The sequence below is a fragment of the Paramisgurnus dabryanus genome, chromosome 5 (assembly GCF_030506205.2).
Source record: "Paramisgurnus dabryanus chromosome 5, PD_genome_1.1, whole genome shotgun sequence".
Lineage (NCBI taxonomy): Eukaryota > Metazoa > Chordata > Actinopteri > Cypriniformes > Cobitidae > Paramisgurnus > Paramisgurnus dabryanus.
In genome coordinates this window covers 35,268,819-35,285,854 of record NC_133341.1, presented here as the reverse complement: position 1 = coordinate 35,285,854, position 17,036 = coordinate 35,268,819, and the positions used below count along the sequence as shown (strand labels likewise).

General features: G+C 36.9%; 1 protein-coding gene across 1 annotated transcript in view; it reads left to right on the top strand.

Annotated features, from left to right (window-relative positions):
• Positions 1 to 14,591, top strand: part of LOC135732721 (A disintegrin and metalloproteinase with thrombospondin motifs 12) — a 38,945-nt gene extending 24,354 nt beyond the window's left edge. The window contains exons 13-24 of the mRNA XM_065250987.2: positions 88 to 221; positions 2,214 to 2,334; positions 2,530 to 2,774; positions 3,938 to 4,079; positions 4,247 to 4,373; positions 4,688 to 4,898; positions 5,913 to 6,818; positions 8,763 to 8,915; positions 8,992 to 9,165; positions 9,270 to 9,416; positions 12,005 to 12,158; positions 12,276 to 14,591. Coding sequence (XP_065107059.1) covers positions 88 to 221; positions 2,214 to 2,334; positions 2,530 to 2,774; positions 3,938 to 4,079; positions 4,247 to 4,373; positions 4,688 to 4,898; positions 5,913 to 6,818; positions 8,763 to 8,915; positions 8,992 to 9,165; positions 9,270 to 9,416; positions 12,005 to 12,158; positions 12,276 to 12,391 — 2,630 coding nt within the window. The 3' untranslated portion in view covers positions 12,392 to 14,591. The remainder of the gene's footprint in view (positions 1 to 87; positions 222 to 2,213; positions 2,335 to 2,529; positions 2,775 to 3,937; positions 4,080 to 4,246; positions 4,374 to 4,687; positions 4,899 to 5,912; positions 6,819 to 8,762; positions 8,916 to 8,991; positions 9,166 to 9,269; positions 9,417 to 12,004; positions 12,159 to 12,275) is intronic.
• Positions 14,592 to 17,036: the final 2,445 nt, after the last annotated feature.

Sequence of the window (17,036 nt, the reverse complement as noted above, 5' to 3'; positions counted from 1 at the left end):
CAGCAACGATACATGTGGGTTTTTTGTATGAAGCTTGTCTCATCTACAAATGATGCTTTACATTTTTTTGTAAAATTGTCTTCACAGCTCGTCCCTGCGAGTTGCACTGTAAACCTTTGGATGAGAATTTTTCTGAGAAGATGTTGGATGCGGTCATAGACGGCACACCCTGCTTCATGAATAACAGCAGCAGGAACATCTGTATCAATGGTGTGTGCAAGGTAGTGTGACTGGGTATGTCTTACTTTACATGCCTTTGTGTTTGTCTCTCTGTGTGTGTGTATTGAATTTGTATTAATCTTCCATTTGTTCCAGGACTTCAAAAGTAGTGGACACTTAAAGGAATATTCCACTTTCATAAAATTTTTTGATAATTTGCTCACCCCCATCATGTCATCCAGGATGTATATGTCTTTCCTGGTTCAGTCGAGAAGAAATTATGAAAAACATTTCAGGATTTTTCTCCATATAGTGGACTTTAGTGGACCTCAACGATATGCAGTTTCAATGCAGCTTCAAAGTAAACAATCTCAACCAAGACATAAGGGTCTTATCTAGTGAAGCGATCGTCATTTTTGTCAAAAAATAAGTACTTTTTAACCACAAATTTTCATTGCCGTGTGATGCTTTAGCGTGACCTTCCGTATTACATGATCACTTCAAAAGGTCATGCATGACGTACTCAAAACTACATCTCCAATGTCTACAAATGTGGAGAAAGAGGACCATTCAGACGTTGTATGTGAAATGATACTAATTAATGTCTTTGTTAGTTTATTGTTTAAAATTGTCTGCAAGTGTGCGTTTCACATATGTAACGTATGACCTTTCAACGTGATTACGTAATACGTAAGGTCACACGGCTAGTGCAAGACGAGAAGTTGTGGTTTAAAAGTACATATTTTGTATCTATTATTTGAAGAAAATGACAATTGTTTCGATAAATAAGACTGTCATGATTCGGTTGGGATTGTTTAGAGTCCTTTAAAGCTGCATTGAAACTGCAAACTTTTGAGGTCCACTATATGGAGAAAAATGTTTTACTCAAAAAACTTAATTTCTTTTCGACTGCAAAAAGAAAGACATAAACATCTTGGATGACATGGGGTGAATAAATTATCGAGATTTGTTTCAGAAATTAGAGTAATCCTTTAAATGTATCAAGCCAATAAACACTTAAATAATAAATAATGTTAGACCTTGTATGAGAAAACGTAACTTTGCACTGCTGTTTATTGCAATGACAGTAACACAGCTGCTGTCAAGGTCAAATTTGTGATCATGTCTGTGAAATCCAGGTTAACGCAGTGGTGCGGTTCGACATGTTTTTTTCTCATCAAAGCAGAATCAACTTAAAAAACTCCATTAATAATCATACACTTACGTGTTAAACATCATTTAAAGCCGTGAAGGGTCTACTTTTATTTGTGTACATTCACAATAACAACACATTTTTGTGTTTTGTCTCCACCAACTCTCTCAAAACATGTTACAAAAATCAATTGAAGCTTGTCTGCGAATACTCGTCACACAAACATGATACATATATATCTAAAGAAAGCCTGAAATGTCTACCTTTAAACAAACAAATTACGATAAAAAACAAATATTGCCTGTTTATGTAATCTGTATGAAAGTAAAGAGAGGTACCGTTTCTCATGTCTGACCTCATTATCTGTAATGAGATCCCGCCCACAGGTGGTACCTGCGATTTATTTGGAAATTAATATGCTACCCATCCAGACGTCATCAACACGTCCAAACAATGACAAAAACAGCATAAAGTTTAATCAGATTTAAAGACTTTACTGCGTGTTTGGATGATAAACATTATACACACACGTGTGTTCTGAACAGTGAGGAAGTCTCATCTAATGATGAGATTTGAAGTTTGATTTTAATTTTTAATATGATCTTACTCAGTCAAAATTAAAGACATGAAGGTTATTTTTCACATATATTCTTTACATTACATCGGATGTTTTTTTTATGTAGAAAACAATAAATCACAAAACTGGGTTCAGCTGGGTTTTCACAGGCATGGTCACAAATACTAATTATAATTCTTGACATTTTTTATTGTTAATATTTGGTCAATGGCATATAAAAGCATCTAGAGTATATTTTGTGTTTGTGTATCTGTGTTTGTTTATGGGACAGTTTTGCTGTTTATTTCAGGTGTATGCATTTAAATGCATCTATTATTGCTTCAGGTGGTGGGTTGTGATTTTGGCATCAATTCTAATGCTAAAGAGGACGGCTGTGGTGTCTGTCTTGGCGATGGATCTACCTGTGAAACGGTGAAGAAGACCTTTCTGGAACAAGATGGGTTTGGTAAACACTTGCTATCTAGCCCTGCCTCTGAACTTGTATCCCATGATAACATAGCTACCACCAATACTCATGAAATGACAATTAATGTAACAAATACTATAAATAAAGCTGATGGATGACTACATGAATGTCTGCACCATTATTTGAATTTCCTGGCTGTCCTATAAAGTTAATAAATGAGGTTATGTGATTTAGGTTACATGGACCTGGTTTTGATCCCAGAGGGAGCTCGGGATATCTTCATACAAGAAGTAGAAGAGGCTGGGAATTTTCTGGCGATTCGAGCTGATAATTCAGAGGAGTATTACCTCAACGGGAATTACATTATTCAGTGGAATGGAGAGTATGAGGCAGGTGGCACAAAATTTTACTATGATCGCAGTGGCAACATGGAAAATCTTACCTCGGCAGGACCAACAACACAACCTATCATGATCCAGGTACTGATTTAAAACAAATATGCACATTTCCACCATTAGCATAATAACTTCTTATTTATTTATCAACAGAGCAATTAAAATTTGATCACATTAAATAAATTACATTATATTACGAAACAAAAAAACAGGTAACACTTTACAGTAAAGTTGTATTTGCTAACATTAGTTAATGGTGCTGTGTGTAGATTTTTAGCGGCATCTAGCTGTGAGATTGCGAAATTGCAACCAATGACTCAGTCTACAGCTCACCCCTCCCTTTCGAAACGCATAGAGATGCTACGGTAGCCACCACAGGACAAACATGTCATAATCCGAGACAACATAGTGACAAAACGTGCTCAATAGAGCAGTTTGTCCATTTAGGGCTACTGTAGAAACATGACGGTGCAAAATGGCGACTTCCATAAGTAGACCCGCAGTGTATGTAGATAAAAACGGCTCATTGTAAGGTAATAAAACACTACAGTTCATTATGTAAGGTCTTTATACACCACCAATAATATAGTATATTACATTGCATTTCTGTCAAGATATCCTCCTAAAAGTTACACAGTGCACCTTTAATGCATTAGATAACATGAACTAACAATGAAAAATTGTTCTATAACATTTATTAATCTTTGTTCATGATCATTTTAGCATTCACTTATAAAAAAAAATATAAAATTGTAACTGTTAACATTAGTTAGTCTGCCGTTTTTGGGTGTGTCCTTTAAAATGCAAATGAGCTGATAGTGGATAGTGCAGATTAAGGTATGGTATTATCCCCTTCTGACATCACAAGGGGAGCCAAATTTCAATGACCTTTTTTTCACATGCTTGCAGAGAATGGTTTACCAGAACTAAGCTACTGGGTTGATCTTTATCATTCATTTTCTAGGTTGATAGAAGCACTGGGGACCCAATTATAGCACTTAAACATAGAAACATATTTTCATTATATGGCCCCTTTAACTAACACTGAAAAACTAAATTGCTCACTGTTAGTTCATGTTAGCTAATGCATTAACAAATGTTAACACAACCTTATTGTAAAGTGTTATCAAATAATATTTATTTATTCTCTTCTTACATTATTTAGAACCATAAAAATTTTACTAAAAATTACTTACAATATCAATGGAGCTTGCATGACAAGAATGATCTCAATGTGAATTGTGCAGCTGTTGTTTCAAGAGCTCAACCCTGGTGTCAATTACGAGTACACCATTAAGAGAAGTCGACCACTGGGGAATGAAATCCTCAAACCCGAGTACACCTGGAAATATGGAGCCTGGTCTGACTGCAGCGCCACCTGTGGGTTTGGTATGGAATGAGACTTTTCTTCATTCGGTCCATAGTTAAGACTTGCAGATCATGTTTATTATTGTTTGTATCATAGATAATTATTATTTAAACTTTCTGAAACCCAAACTCGTCCTAAAGCTTTTGATGTGATATTCAAAAAGATGTTCCTGTTCTTTGTCAAACAGGTGTGCAACATCAGCCCGTACGCTGTTTTGAGGCTGAAATTGGCGTAGTTGAGGAAATGCTCTGTGACCCCGGTACACGTCCCGAAGACGGACATCGCAAGTGCAAAAACATGGACTGTCCTGCAAGGTATAGTGTCTCATAAAGGAGGTGGTTCTAAAACTCTTTGGGATGCACCCCCCCAAAAAAGTTATTTGTGCCCCCCAAAGAAAATGCATGACATTAAACAATCTCAAACCCATTATTTGAAATAAACAAAACATATGAAATGATACATTGTAGTGCTGTTGGTAAGGTTTCTGAGGATTATGTATTTTATAAAATATCATAAAAATGGGACCCCTTGGCACCATCTCGTCCCTCAAGGGGGGCTTGCCCCCCAGTTTGATAACCAGTGGTTTAACAATGAGAAACCCCTCACACTGACTCTGTACTGCCCTCAGGTGGTGGGTCGGTGGATGGCAGACGTGCTCGGCTACGTGCGGTCCAGATGGATTGAGAAAGCGCACGGTTCTGTGTGTGCGTACAGTGATCGGAGAAGAACGGGTTCTACATCCTGGAGACTGCAGACAGATGCTTAAACCCAAACCTGTGGTACCTTGCAACCGAGATATACCGTGTGGGTCAGAATGGGTAGTGGGGAACTGGACGGAGGTGGGTGATTCATTTACCAATGAATCTAATAATTATCAGTTGAATGTCTTAATTGTTATGTAGTAGGGTTCAGAAATATACCGTCATGAGAAAAATACACATACTGCGATATATTGCAATGGTTTGCAATAACTGAATACGCGAAACAATGCGTAGTCAAAGTTTAAGATTGATGCAGATATCAGAGAGAGAAAAATATGAAAGTATGTTGTTTATGGGTCAATGACGAGACGTTAATTATTTTGTGTCCGTATGGTTCAATTAAATAAATAAAAATAAATAAATTTGCAGATTACTTGCATACATTCTAGACTAAAATGTTTGGTTTTATTTCATTTTGACAGAATATTTGGTGGATAATTGCAAAAATGTCAGTGTGGTGTAACTGGTCTGTGTCAATTGGTGTAACTAGTATTTTTTTTTTTTTAAATATATATAAATATATTCATAAAAAATGTGGAATAAAATAATATAATCATCTAGTTAAGTGTAAAGTGTTTTTTACATACATTTTTACATAACTTGTCAAAGATTATTTAGAAAACAGACCTGTTTTCAGCATATGTCAGGACAAATATTACAAAAACGCATGTAAATTTACATTTAGAAATAACAAAAAAAATAATATTTTTAAATGATTTTTTTATGATTACGCTTACATGCCATCAAACGTGGATAAAATATTTAATTTGTCATTATTTGGCGCAATTAGCAGTTACACCATTTGACATTTCAGGTTCATTCAGTCTTAACTTTCATAAAAATGGTGCAAATGATTGTTTTATTACATAAAATTAACATAAATACACTATGTGCATTGAAATAAACCTTAAAACAAGTTTTTTAAAAAGATTTCTGATAACTCATCTTTCAAACGTCAAGGTTTCTGCTGTATTAATGTTGTATATTTAAGCGCTAATAACTTTTGCATAATAATGAATTGCATAATCATACTAGTTCAGTTTGTATTGCCTAAATTCGTAATCATTCAGCAAAAACGTCTTTGTCCCGCAGTGCTCTCTGTCCTGCGAAGGAGGTGTAAAGTCCAGAATCGTCAAGTGTGTCGCCAAACGTCCGGGCCAGTGTAACCCTGCCAATCGACCCCGTTCCACGATCCTCTGTAATCTCCAAAGCTGCTCGTCCAGTAATAAGTGGACGGGTTCGCCTTTCCGACCACGATTACTACCTCGAGTCCCCCCCAAAATCCCAGGGTACAGCACCACTACCATCACCACCAGCTATATAACACAAACCACCAAATCCATAACAACATCTGATATCATCCATGAAGATGATCGAGATCTTATCTTGGTTAGGGATGGTGACAGAGACAATGGTGGTCATGGCGACACAAAGATCAAAGACCGCAGTGCTCCTGAGGAAGAGGAAGGGAGCACCGACTTGCAGGCACCTGACAAAAGTTCAACATACACACCGGGTTATGATTACATTGTGGAAGATCAAACTGGAGAAGACAATATTGTGACATTAAGTCCATCTCCTGAAACAACAATGTCACATGAAGTCACTGGAAGACCGTCATCCACACAAATGCATTACATCCCCACATCGCTCCAATATAGTGACCATGTGACAACACATCAACCAACTACTGCAATGCCCAAACCGAGCACTTTAACGTCTTATAAATGGGAATCCAGTCCAACAGGCTCATATTATCTAAACACCGACCCAAATATTCACTTAACAGTGTCACGCTTCAATACTGACAGTCTACAAGCAACCGTTCCAACAGTGAAAATACTGAAAAAGACGACGAGAGGACTCAACAAAACCAAGGTGCCTAAAGCAGTCAGGCAGAGGCCAGAAACGCTGACAAACACCAGCGATTATGGGAACTTGAACGCACGAGATCCCATCAGTAGAAATGCATTCTGGGAAGTGGGCAACTGGAGTGAAGTAAGTATGCAAATTTCATCTGTAAATGCCTGAGGTTAACATCTGCTTCTTGTTACATGCACAGAATTATCATTTATAACTAAATTTGCATTTTAAGAAGTTTTAAGTTATCACAGCGAAAAAGTTGTTGTTGCTAAGTTGGTAGAGTATCGAGTTATGCTAAATGCATAAATTTAATGTTAAAGGGACACCCAACTTTTTTAGAAAATATGCTAATTTTCCAGCTCCTCTAGAGTTAAACATTTGAGTTTTAATGTTTTGGAACCCTTTCAGCTGATCTCCGGGTCTGGCGCTACCACTTAGCATAGCTTAGCATAATTAATTGAATCTGATTAGACCATTAGCATCGCGCAAAAAAATAACCTAAGAGTCTAAATATTTTTCCTATTTAAAACTTGACTCTTCTGTAGTTACTTACATCGTGTACTAAGACCGACGGAAAATTTAAAGGTGCAATTTTCTAGGACGATATGGCTAGGAACTATCCTCTCATTCTGGCGTAATAATCAAGGACTTTGCTGTCGTAACATGGGTGCAGCAGGCACAATTATATTACGCAGCACCTGAAAATAGTCCCCTTGGTAACTTTCAATAGCAGGTCTTCGATTAATTGTCGATAAGAATTAAATCGATAAAGCTTAACGATTGCCGAACGCACGTGTGTGCGGCGCCTGCGCAAAACACATACAACCGGAGAAAAAAATTAAATGAGCGTGAAGAAGTTAAACCAGCCATGATCACAACGATGCTCGAGACCAAACACACACCTTGGCTTTTTAACGTCATGCGAGACGAGGCTGGCTGCCAACGCAATGAAATGGCATCCACAGTGGATCTGAGAGGGTCCGATACAGAAAATGCAAATACGGTTAGCATACTGAAAGCAAAGACCCTCTTCACGGAAGTCTGCAAGATTAGCATAGCAAGTTTTAATGAACAGATTAAAATATAATCTTAAATTCCGATAAGAAACTGTAAAATGTAAACTTGAAATCTTCATAATATAAGCATCTTTGCTGAAAGTACACCGCAGGTAAGGTGACGACAGGGAAAGTGCTCTTTATGTGCTTCTTGGATATAATTACAACAAACGGTGGATCAGCAACTCTGAACAACTAAAGAAAAAACACTTGATGATTATGAAACTTTTATTTTGACATGTCATGTACGCATGGATATGCGACTGTTGCAGAGAACGCATGTGAGGCAGAGTTATACACTGTGTCTATTAGTTATTATATTTTATTACATGATAATTTTAAAATGTTCTCAATTTACAATCCCACTAGCATGTTATTTAGTCAAAATAAATGTTTTATTTCACGTGAGGAAGCTGGCGTTTTTACGCACACATTTATGTCATTGGCTATATGCCATTGCAGTAAAGGCTTATTGCATTATTACAGTTAACCATTATTCGATTGATTGATCGTTAATTTAAACAATCATTGAATATGGGAAATTGCATAAATTGACATCCCTAGAAACTACAGAATGGTTATTTATTTGCGATGCTAATGGTCTAATCGGATTCAATGAATTATGCTAAGCTATGCTAAAAGTGGTAGCGCCAGACCCGGAGATCAGCTGAAAGGATTCCAAAACGGTAAAAATCAAATGTTCAACTCTAGGGGAGCTGGAAAATGAGCAAATTTACAAAAAAAATAGTGTCCCTTTAAAGATGGAAGGGTTTCTTTCATTAGTTGTTGGGCTGTGAATGGTTAGAATGGTTTTGGGCTACTTTTGAATGTACATTGGGATGGTTTTGTTAAGGGAACTGGCCAACAAGGCTGTCCGTTTGTGCAGACGTTTTGTTCGGATTATATAAAATGTGCATGTAATTTAAATCAGATCGGTGCATATTAACAATATTGTTGTAATCTGCTATCAAAATTGTTTAAAAAATGCAGTAATGCAGAACTCATAATTCTGTCTTTATTCCAGTGCTCCAGTACGTGTGGTCTGGGTGCGATGTGGCGGTCGGTAGTCTGCGACTCGGGGCGTGATGAAGATTGTGCCAATCTGAAGAAGCCGGAACCGGCCCAACGATGCAACCTGCGACCGTGTGCCATCTGGAAGATGGGAAACTGGACCAAGGTGAAGCCCCGTTCTCAGATTTAACCCCCGATCTGCTCTGTACTCTGATGTAATGACTGTCTGCCTCTTTCTGTAGTGTCCTGAAGGTTGTGTCGGTGGTATGAAGCATCGTGACGTCCAGTGTATCGACACCCAGAGCAGACGCCCTTTAAGGCCGTTTCATTGTCAAGCTCTGTCCTACAAACCACCCAGCAGTGCCGCCTGTAACACTCAGCCCTGTCTACGGTGGGCGTTCTCACCCTGGGGAGAGGTACTGATCTGATGTGGTTTAATGATCTTTACCTTGTGTGCTTCAAAATGAATCATCCTAATGATGGTCCAATGAAAAATCTGCATGTGTTGTATGATTGACAGTGCTCTGAAAGCTGTGGACAGGGATGGAGGAACAGGTTTGTGTTTTGTCCCAAATCCGAGCGCTGTAACATCACACTCAAACCCAACAGTACAGAGCCCTGCTATCTTCAGTCGTGCAGTCGCTGGGTGTCAGAGGATTGGGGTCAGGTAACTCACTTCACACATGACATTAGCTACATTTACATGAACACCTTTAGCCTCCATCAGGATGAAATCATTCGTATTGATAAATCCTATCAAAGATTTGATTGATTGACAGGCAGATTTGATTGATGGGCAGAATTGATTGATTGACATGTAGGTTTTGATTGATTGACAGGCAGATTTGATTGATTGGCAGATTTGATTAATGGGCAGATTTGATTGATTGAAAGTTAGGTTTTGATTGATTGAAAGGCAGATTTGGTTGATTGGCAGATTTGATTGATTGACAGGTAGGTTTTGATTGATTGACAGGCAGATTTGATTAATTGACAGGCAGATTTGATTGATTGACAGGCAGATTTGATTGATTGACAGGCAGGTTTGATTGATTGACAGGGAGCCCAGCAAGTCTCATTCACTAATAATTGCGTAAGTTTTTGGTATTTATACGCACACTTGAACTTCTCACGAAAAATTTCCGCCTAATTCACAACACGTGCATACCCACATGAGTTTGGTGTAGGGATGCACCGATAGGATTTTTTTGGGCCGATACCGATTTAAACAGACAACTTCTGGCTGATGCCGATACCGATATTAAACACTTGTATACAATACTATACAGTTGGTCTATTAGCTAGTTTATTTCTGCATCAAATTATTTTTACCTGAACACGGATTGGATCTAATTAACATTCAACTGACCAACATAATAAGAGAGGCACAAATTACCGGTAAGCTAAAACAAATATAATAAGACAACACGACAACCTTCAAAGGTGGTTTTTGCTATTCAGCATTTATTTTATTAACGACATTAACTTATTTTTTTTACATATAATGGATTTCTTTATGCAGTTAATTAATAAACAATCGGTATCGGCCTTTCTCATGCTATTGCCGATATGCCGATGGTTTCAAATTCATCAAATATCGGCCGATAAATATCGGCGGCCGATACATCGGTGCATCACTAGTTTGGTGTTATACTTGTTCTTACGTAAGTGAATTTGGAGTGTTCTACACAAGTAATTTGCATAAAACACGGCCAAACCAGCTCTATATAAGGGCTTTCCGCAGCGCTGTGCTGGTCCACAGAAAATGTAGAGCAGTTTGTCATTGAAGCAAAAGAGCTCGAAAAGAAATCCATGATCATATTTATTAGCGGTAAAGTTCCGATTTGCTTTGCATTTTTTATTTGGGAGCTTTTGCTGTCACTAAAGGACGCCAGTGCTGTCCACCGACCGGAGTAACATTAAAGAAGTAACAAATATGACATTTAATTAATATGACAGAGAGGCGCATCTGAATCTAAAATAAAACAGACAGAAGATCAAGTGATTGACATTTGAACTACTCATTACATTTACATGATGTTTACATTAGGCATTAAGCAGATGCTTTCAAATAGAGATTTAAAAAGTGAGGAAGGAAAGCGTGAGGATTTGTCATGACGTGCATCTTCTTTATGTGTAGAAAAATAAATAGGCTATGATAATGTATAATATAATTTATATTATAATAATAAAGATCATGTATAATAATATATAGTACAGAAAATATTATAATATTAAATATAATCATGTATATTTATATATCAACATTATTATAAACATTATAATTATAGCCTAGAGTTTGATTATAGCGTATTTGATTATTGCGTATGAGTGGTTTTAGGTTTTCTTGCATTTTTGCGTACATTGTGAAGAAATTCTGATATGAAAGTTTTTGTTGAAGCACGATTTGTTCATGAAAACATCCGTACGCACAGAGCTGGGTAGTAACGGATTACATGTAATCTGGATTACATTATCAGATTCCAAAAACCAAGTACTTGTAATTAGATTAAACTACATTTTAAAATACTCGTAATCAGACTACTGTTACTTTTTATGGATAACATGATTACATATTATTCACACTATGGCAGTATGATGTTCACAATTTTGTAAATCTCCTATTTTTTTTCATAATAAATTTACCTAACGCTTATATATTGTTCAAGTTTTTCCAGGGAAGAGGGGGAGGAGAGAAGCATGACGAGACAAAATTAATTTAATAAATAATTTTCCCCTCTTTATAAATTTGAAATCAAATAAGATTTGTCAAAAGTAATCTAAATGTAATCCAAAAGTAGTCAGATTACATTACCAATGATGTGTAATCTAAGAGATTATATTACTGACTACAAATGTTGTCATGTAATTCGTAATCATTAACGGATTACAATTTATAAGTTATCTACACACAAATTTGTGAGTACGCATGCCTTATGAATGAGACCCAATGACTTTTTACAGTCTAGGTTAACTTTAAACCCGATGTAGTCCGGAATTTGGTTACCTGTCTTTTTTTAATAACTTCTAAGATGTATGAAATTTAATCATGTAAGCAAAGTCAACAGTGATTATAAGTTGTTTTATTTTAATTATCAATTTCTTTATTGGCTATGGTTGGACTCCATGTTTTAGCCTAGATATCTGGGGTTTGTTTAAACGGCTATTAGACGTTATAGATAGCGTTCAAATATCTTAGATATGCTTGCTAGAATGTTTTACTTGATTGACAGGCTGGTTTTGATTGGTTGACAGTGCTCTAGGAGCTGTGGTGGAGGACTTCAGAAGCGAGTGGTGAGATGTGTAAATGAGGAGACCGGAGACGAAGAGAAAACTTCACAGTGTGCACAAAACGATAAACCCGACAGTGTTCAGACCTGCAACATGGACGACTGTAAAACTGATCGTGGTAGGTTTATTTACATTATCACTTTATCGCAAAGATGGGAAAGCAAAAGGGCACAGCAACATTTTCAATTATTTTACATTTCATGTTAAATCCTCTCCTTTCTTCTGTTGTGTGCAGGGCTGAAGTGTAAGAGAAACAGCATGTCAACACTTTTCTGCGAGAAACTCAAGCTGTTGGGTCGATGCTCTCTGCGTTCAATTCTTAAGCAGTGTTGCGTCACATGTACGATGTAATACAGAGGTCACACAATAAGGTCAAATTTGGTTCATTGATGTAAAGCTGAAACTTCTGGACATGTGAAATGGGTTCACGATGATCTAGTCTACAAAAAGACAGACGGTCCACTCAGATATGTATTTTTATACTTGAACATGAGAATAGTGAGTGAATTAAAAAGTGCATCTTAGGATCCCACACACATTTAAAACAGCTGTCATTCATTATATTTGGGAAACGATCATGTGCTTTTACCTACAACTCGGATGAACATTTTACTGTTGACTCTTTTACAGATTTTTCTTTTATATCAGAACTAGAGGTCTTCTTGCATCCAAAGAAATGTATTCGACCCAAAAAGACTCAAATCACTTTTTACCCGAACCTGACTTAAATAATTTTTTTTTTTAAAGAAAGACCCGACCTGAGACAAACCCCCAAAAATTGGACGACACTAAAATTGATTAACAGATTTGTCTCAATAAAAACGAACCTACCGTCAACCACACGATGTCGCAAGCGCTCTTGGCAAACAGAGGAGGGGTCTGAAAAGGACTGGATGCATACACGTGAGATAGTTTGAGTCGTCTCGGGTCCGTTTGACAAAAACAGATTAATTTTACATTACCCGAGACCCGATGCTGCTATTTTTATACCCGACCTGTGTCCGAGGCACACGTGAAACCTTAAGACCCAAACCTGTTCAGGTCAAACCTCTAGTTTTCGGATTTAAGTGGACCTGTGAAGACCCCTAATCAAAACAACAAACCACAAATCTCTCCTGCAATCCATAACTGTTTTAAAAAAACTGATACTAAGCAAGCACATGAAAATTCAGAGTCTCCTTTCAGCTGTTTTTCAACAAACGTAAATATTGGTAACCTGCAATTTTAGGTGTCGAACAGAGATTGTGATAGAGATGCAAAAGCAGACTATTTCTGGGCCACCTACATGACCCTGGACCACAAAACCAGACATAAGGGTCAATTTTTTGAAATTGAATGAACAAATAATCTTTCTGTTGATGTATGGTTTTTTTAGGATAGGACAATATTTGGCACTGATGAAACTATTTGAAAATCTGGAATCTGAGGGTGCAAAAAAATTAAATATTGAGAAAATCACCTTTAAAGTTGTCCAAATGAAGTCCTTAGCAACACATATTAATTATGATAACTACACACACACACACACACATATATATACATATAAATATTTACGGTAGGAAATTTACTATATAAAAAAAACATAATATCCTAATGATTTTTGGCATTAAAAATAAATGTATAATTTTGACCCATACAATGTATTGTTGGCTATTGCTACAAATAAACCCGTGTGACTTATGACTGGTTTTGTGGTCAACAAAAATACTAATAATAAGTTTTCACTATGACAAAACAATACCTGTTGAGAGAGAAAGAGATGCGGTCAATATCTGTGTCAAGTATTTTTGTATAAATGACTTTCAAGCATGCATTAAAATCTCAGGTTATTGGATGTGTAATTTTTTCCCTTTTATAATTTGGTGCAAATGTTTCTTCAGTCAATGTTTGGACAGAAACATCTTTACATTTTGAACATTTTCATAAACATACATTTTCTATCAGACAGAATTTCAATACATGTACATCTGTCTGTTTACACTAATGTTTTTTTTTAAATCTCTGTTCATTAATGCACAAAAAGAAAAGTAAAACTGTGAAGTAAATAAGTTATTTCTAACCCTAAATATTGCATGATTTTCAGATTAATAACTTGCGTGGTGAGAATTTCTGTAATTCAATTTATTCAAATAATTTCTTGTGTCTCTATGGAGCAGACTAACATGCTACAGGTCACCATCTATTATATTATTAATACAAATCTTATTTCTTGTATACCACTTAACAAACACATTTGAAATCCTATCTCAGGATATGTGCATTAATGATTGTGTCTGCACTGTATTTGTGGTGTTTTTCTCTAATTCATGTATTTTTGTTATGTATAAACTGTGTGAATGTTGTTGTATTTGTGTGGTTCATGGTGCTGTAAACGGTTGGTGCTTCATCATCTGGTGCTCAATAACACTGTTAACAGATTCAATGCACATTGTTACTGTGGATGGAGGAGTTGCAGGTTCAATCCTCTTCAGCTTTTAAATCGGGCATGAATGTTTTATAGTGAAACTGCTTTGTGTGTAATAAATAAATACAGTCATGATGTGAGCAGATATTATGTGGCTCTTCTACTCGATTATTTGCAAGTCTTAAAGGTGCATTAGGTAACTTTTTGTTGGACAGAAATGCAAAATAATAAATGGACAAACTGCTCTATAGAGCGTGTTTTTCACTACGTTGTCTCAGACGATGACATAATTGTCCTGCGGCGGCTACCGTAGCTTCTTTATGCATTTCAAAAGAAAGGGTTGAGCCTTTAATCCAGCATGACCTCATTTTTTACTTTAATGGACAAAAAAATTTTTTTGTACAAAACACTACTTGAATCGGTGAGCTAGACACAATGCACAAACTTTATTATTTGTTTTTCATTTTATGTCCATTGTTATTTTAATCCCATGCACATATTTATTAAATGTATAGTAAGTTAAAGTTTGCTTTGATCAAAGCGCCTGCTAAATGCACAAATGTAAATGCAACGTGTGCTGTTTTTCAGGTCACCGTAAACAGGAAGAAATGACTCTGCAATCCAAACCATGCCAGCTCGGTCTCAATTACAGAGGTCAGGTTAAATTAGGCCAGATTTGCCCGCTTCATTTGTTCCTTAAAACCCGAGACCCATTTGGCACCACAGAGATGTCAGCTGGGTTACAGAATGGTCACAGTTTGTTATAGCCTTAGATTTTGTAGGTTTCATGACAATGCACATTACGTAATCTTGATTTCATCTCTGTTATATAATCACACATTACCATATTGTTCTTTCAGGAAAGCGGGTTCGAATACACCTGGTGATTCTTAAATGGCAGTGAGACGACTTCCCTTTCCTGTGAATCACTAAATAATTCAGTCAGAAAGAGAGAGAGACACCTGATTCAATGGTTCAGATTAAAGACAGATCGTGCCATGATGTTAGTTAACCAGAACTGCTCGGCTAACTTAACACTCTGGGAAAACGGCAGTAAAACATCATGACATGATGTCAATGTATTTATACGATTGAGTGAGATTGTTTAAAGGAAATGCTAACAATGTATCCATAGGACAAAATGAACATATGGATGTTTCATGGCAAACGTGTATAGAAGAGGCACAATGAGAAACGATCGTTGCAAACAGACACCCGCGACACCTTCAGTGCACGCTCACCACATCAAATATTTACATTAGGTGTTTGGCGGAGACGCTCGCTTGGTCAGAAAAGACATTCAAAGAGACATATATTTCTGAAACCGGGTCAAATGTACAAAGTTTCTTTGCTCACATGTTTAAGTCATCACCCTGCTGAAAAAAACAGCATCAAACCAGCATGGGAATTACGCTGGTCTATGCTGGTTTGATGCGGATTTAGCTGGTGGTCACCCGCATACCAGCTCCAAAACACAACATATGCTGGTCTTGCTGGTATGACCAGCATGGGATGCTGATACTAGTGCTGGTTTGGTGCTGGTTTAGCTGGTGCTGATGCTGGTTTAGCTGGTGTTCACTAGCAAACCAGCACCAAAACACAACATATGCTGGTCTAGCTGGTATGCTGGTTTTTGCAGCAGGGCAGGTTATATTCATTTTAACCTGACTATCTGAAAGCTCCAATCTGTGTCTTTAGCATAACCATGTGTGCCAAGCATGTATAATACATCAAATTGTGTAAGGACAGGTGTGCTATTTTTCTTTTCTACACTACCCAGTCTAATGTAGATGCGTATAAATGCATGAAGTGTAAAATCATGCAATACATACGCCAAATTACACTTTGGCGTTTATATGATACAGTCCTTCCCATTCACTTAAACAGCGCATTTTTTGTCATTTTATTTATTGGTTTCTCAATTATTTCTGTTTTTTAAACCATTTTCGCTTGGGTTTAGGGTTAGATTTGAGATTTGCTTAAGGAAGTTATTTAATATACAGGTCTCTCCATGTTTTGTCTATGTTTAAGCCATTGTCGCTTGGAGTTAGAATTGGGGTTTGGATGTCATTTATATATAACAAAAAGTTGTTCTAACCTTAAACCCAAGCGAAAATGGTTAAAAATAGCAAAGAAATTGAGAAACCAATAAATAAAACGACAAAAAAAGATGCCCCGTTTAAGTGAGTGGGAAGGACTGGTGTATCATATGCACGCCAAAGTGGAATCTAGCGTATGTATTGCACGATTTTCACACTTCGTGCTATTTATACACAACTCCGTGAGAAAAAAGGTACACAACTGTAACTTTTCTGTCGCTTTTGGGTGGTACCATAAGGTCCCATTTGTACCTTTACAGGTAGGGTTGATGTGGGCACAAACTAACGCGGGGTTAATTGTTACGCAGCTACTTTACATATTTATTTAGGGCCGAACAATCTGTTTCGGTCTTTTTCTCTTACTGTCAGAAGATCTCCTATGAATTTGTGAAAAGTTTTGGTTAAGATTTTGAACAAAGAGGGCCCTATTTTAACGATCTGAAACGCAAGTGCGAAGCGCAACGCGCAAGTGAGTTTGGGGGCGGATCTTCGG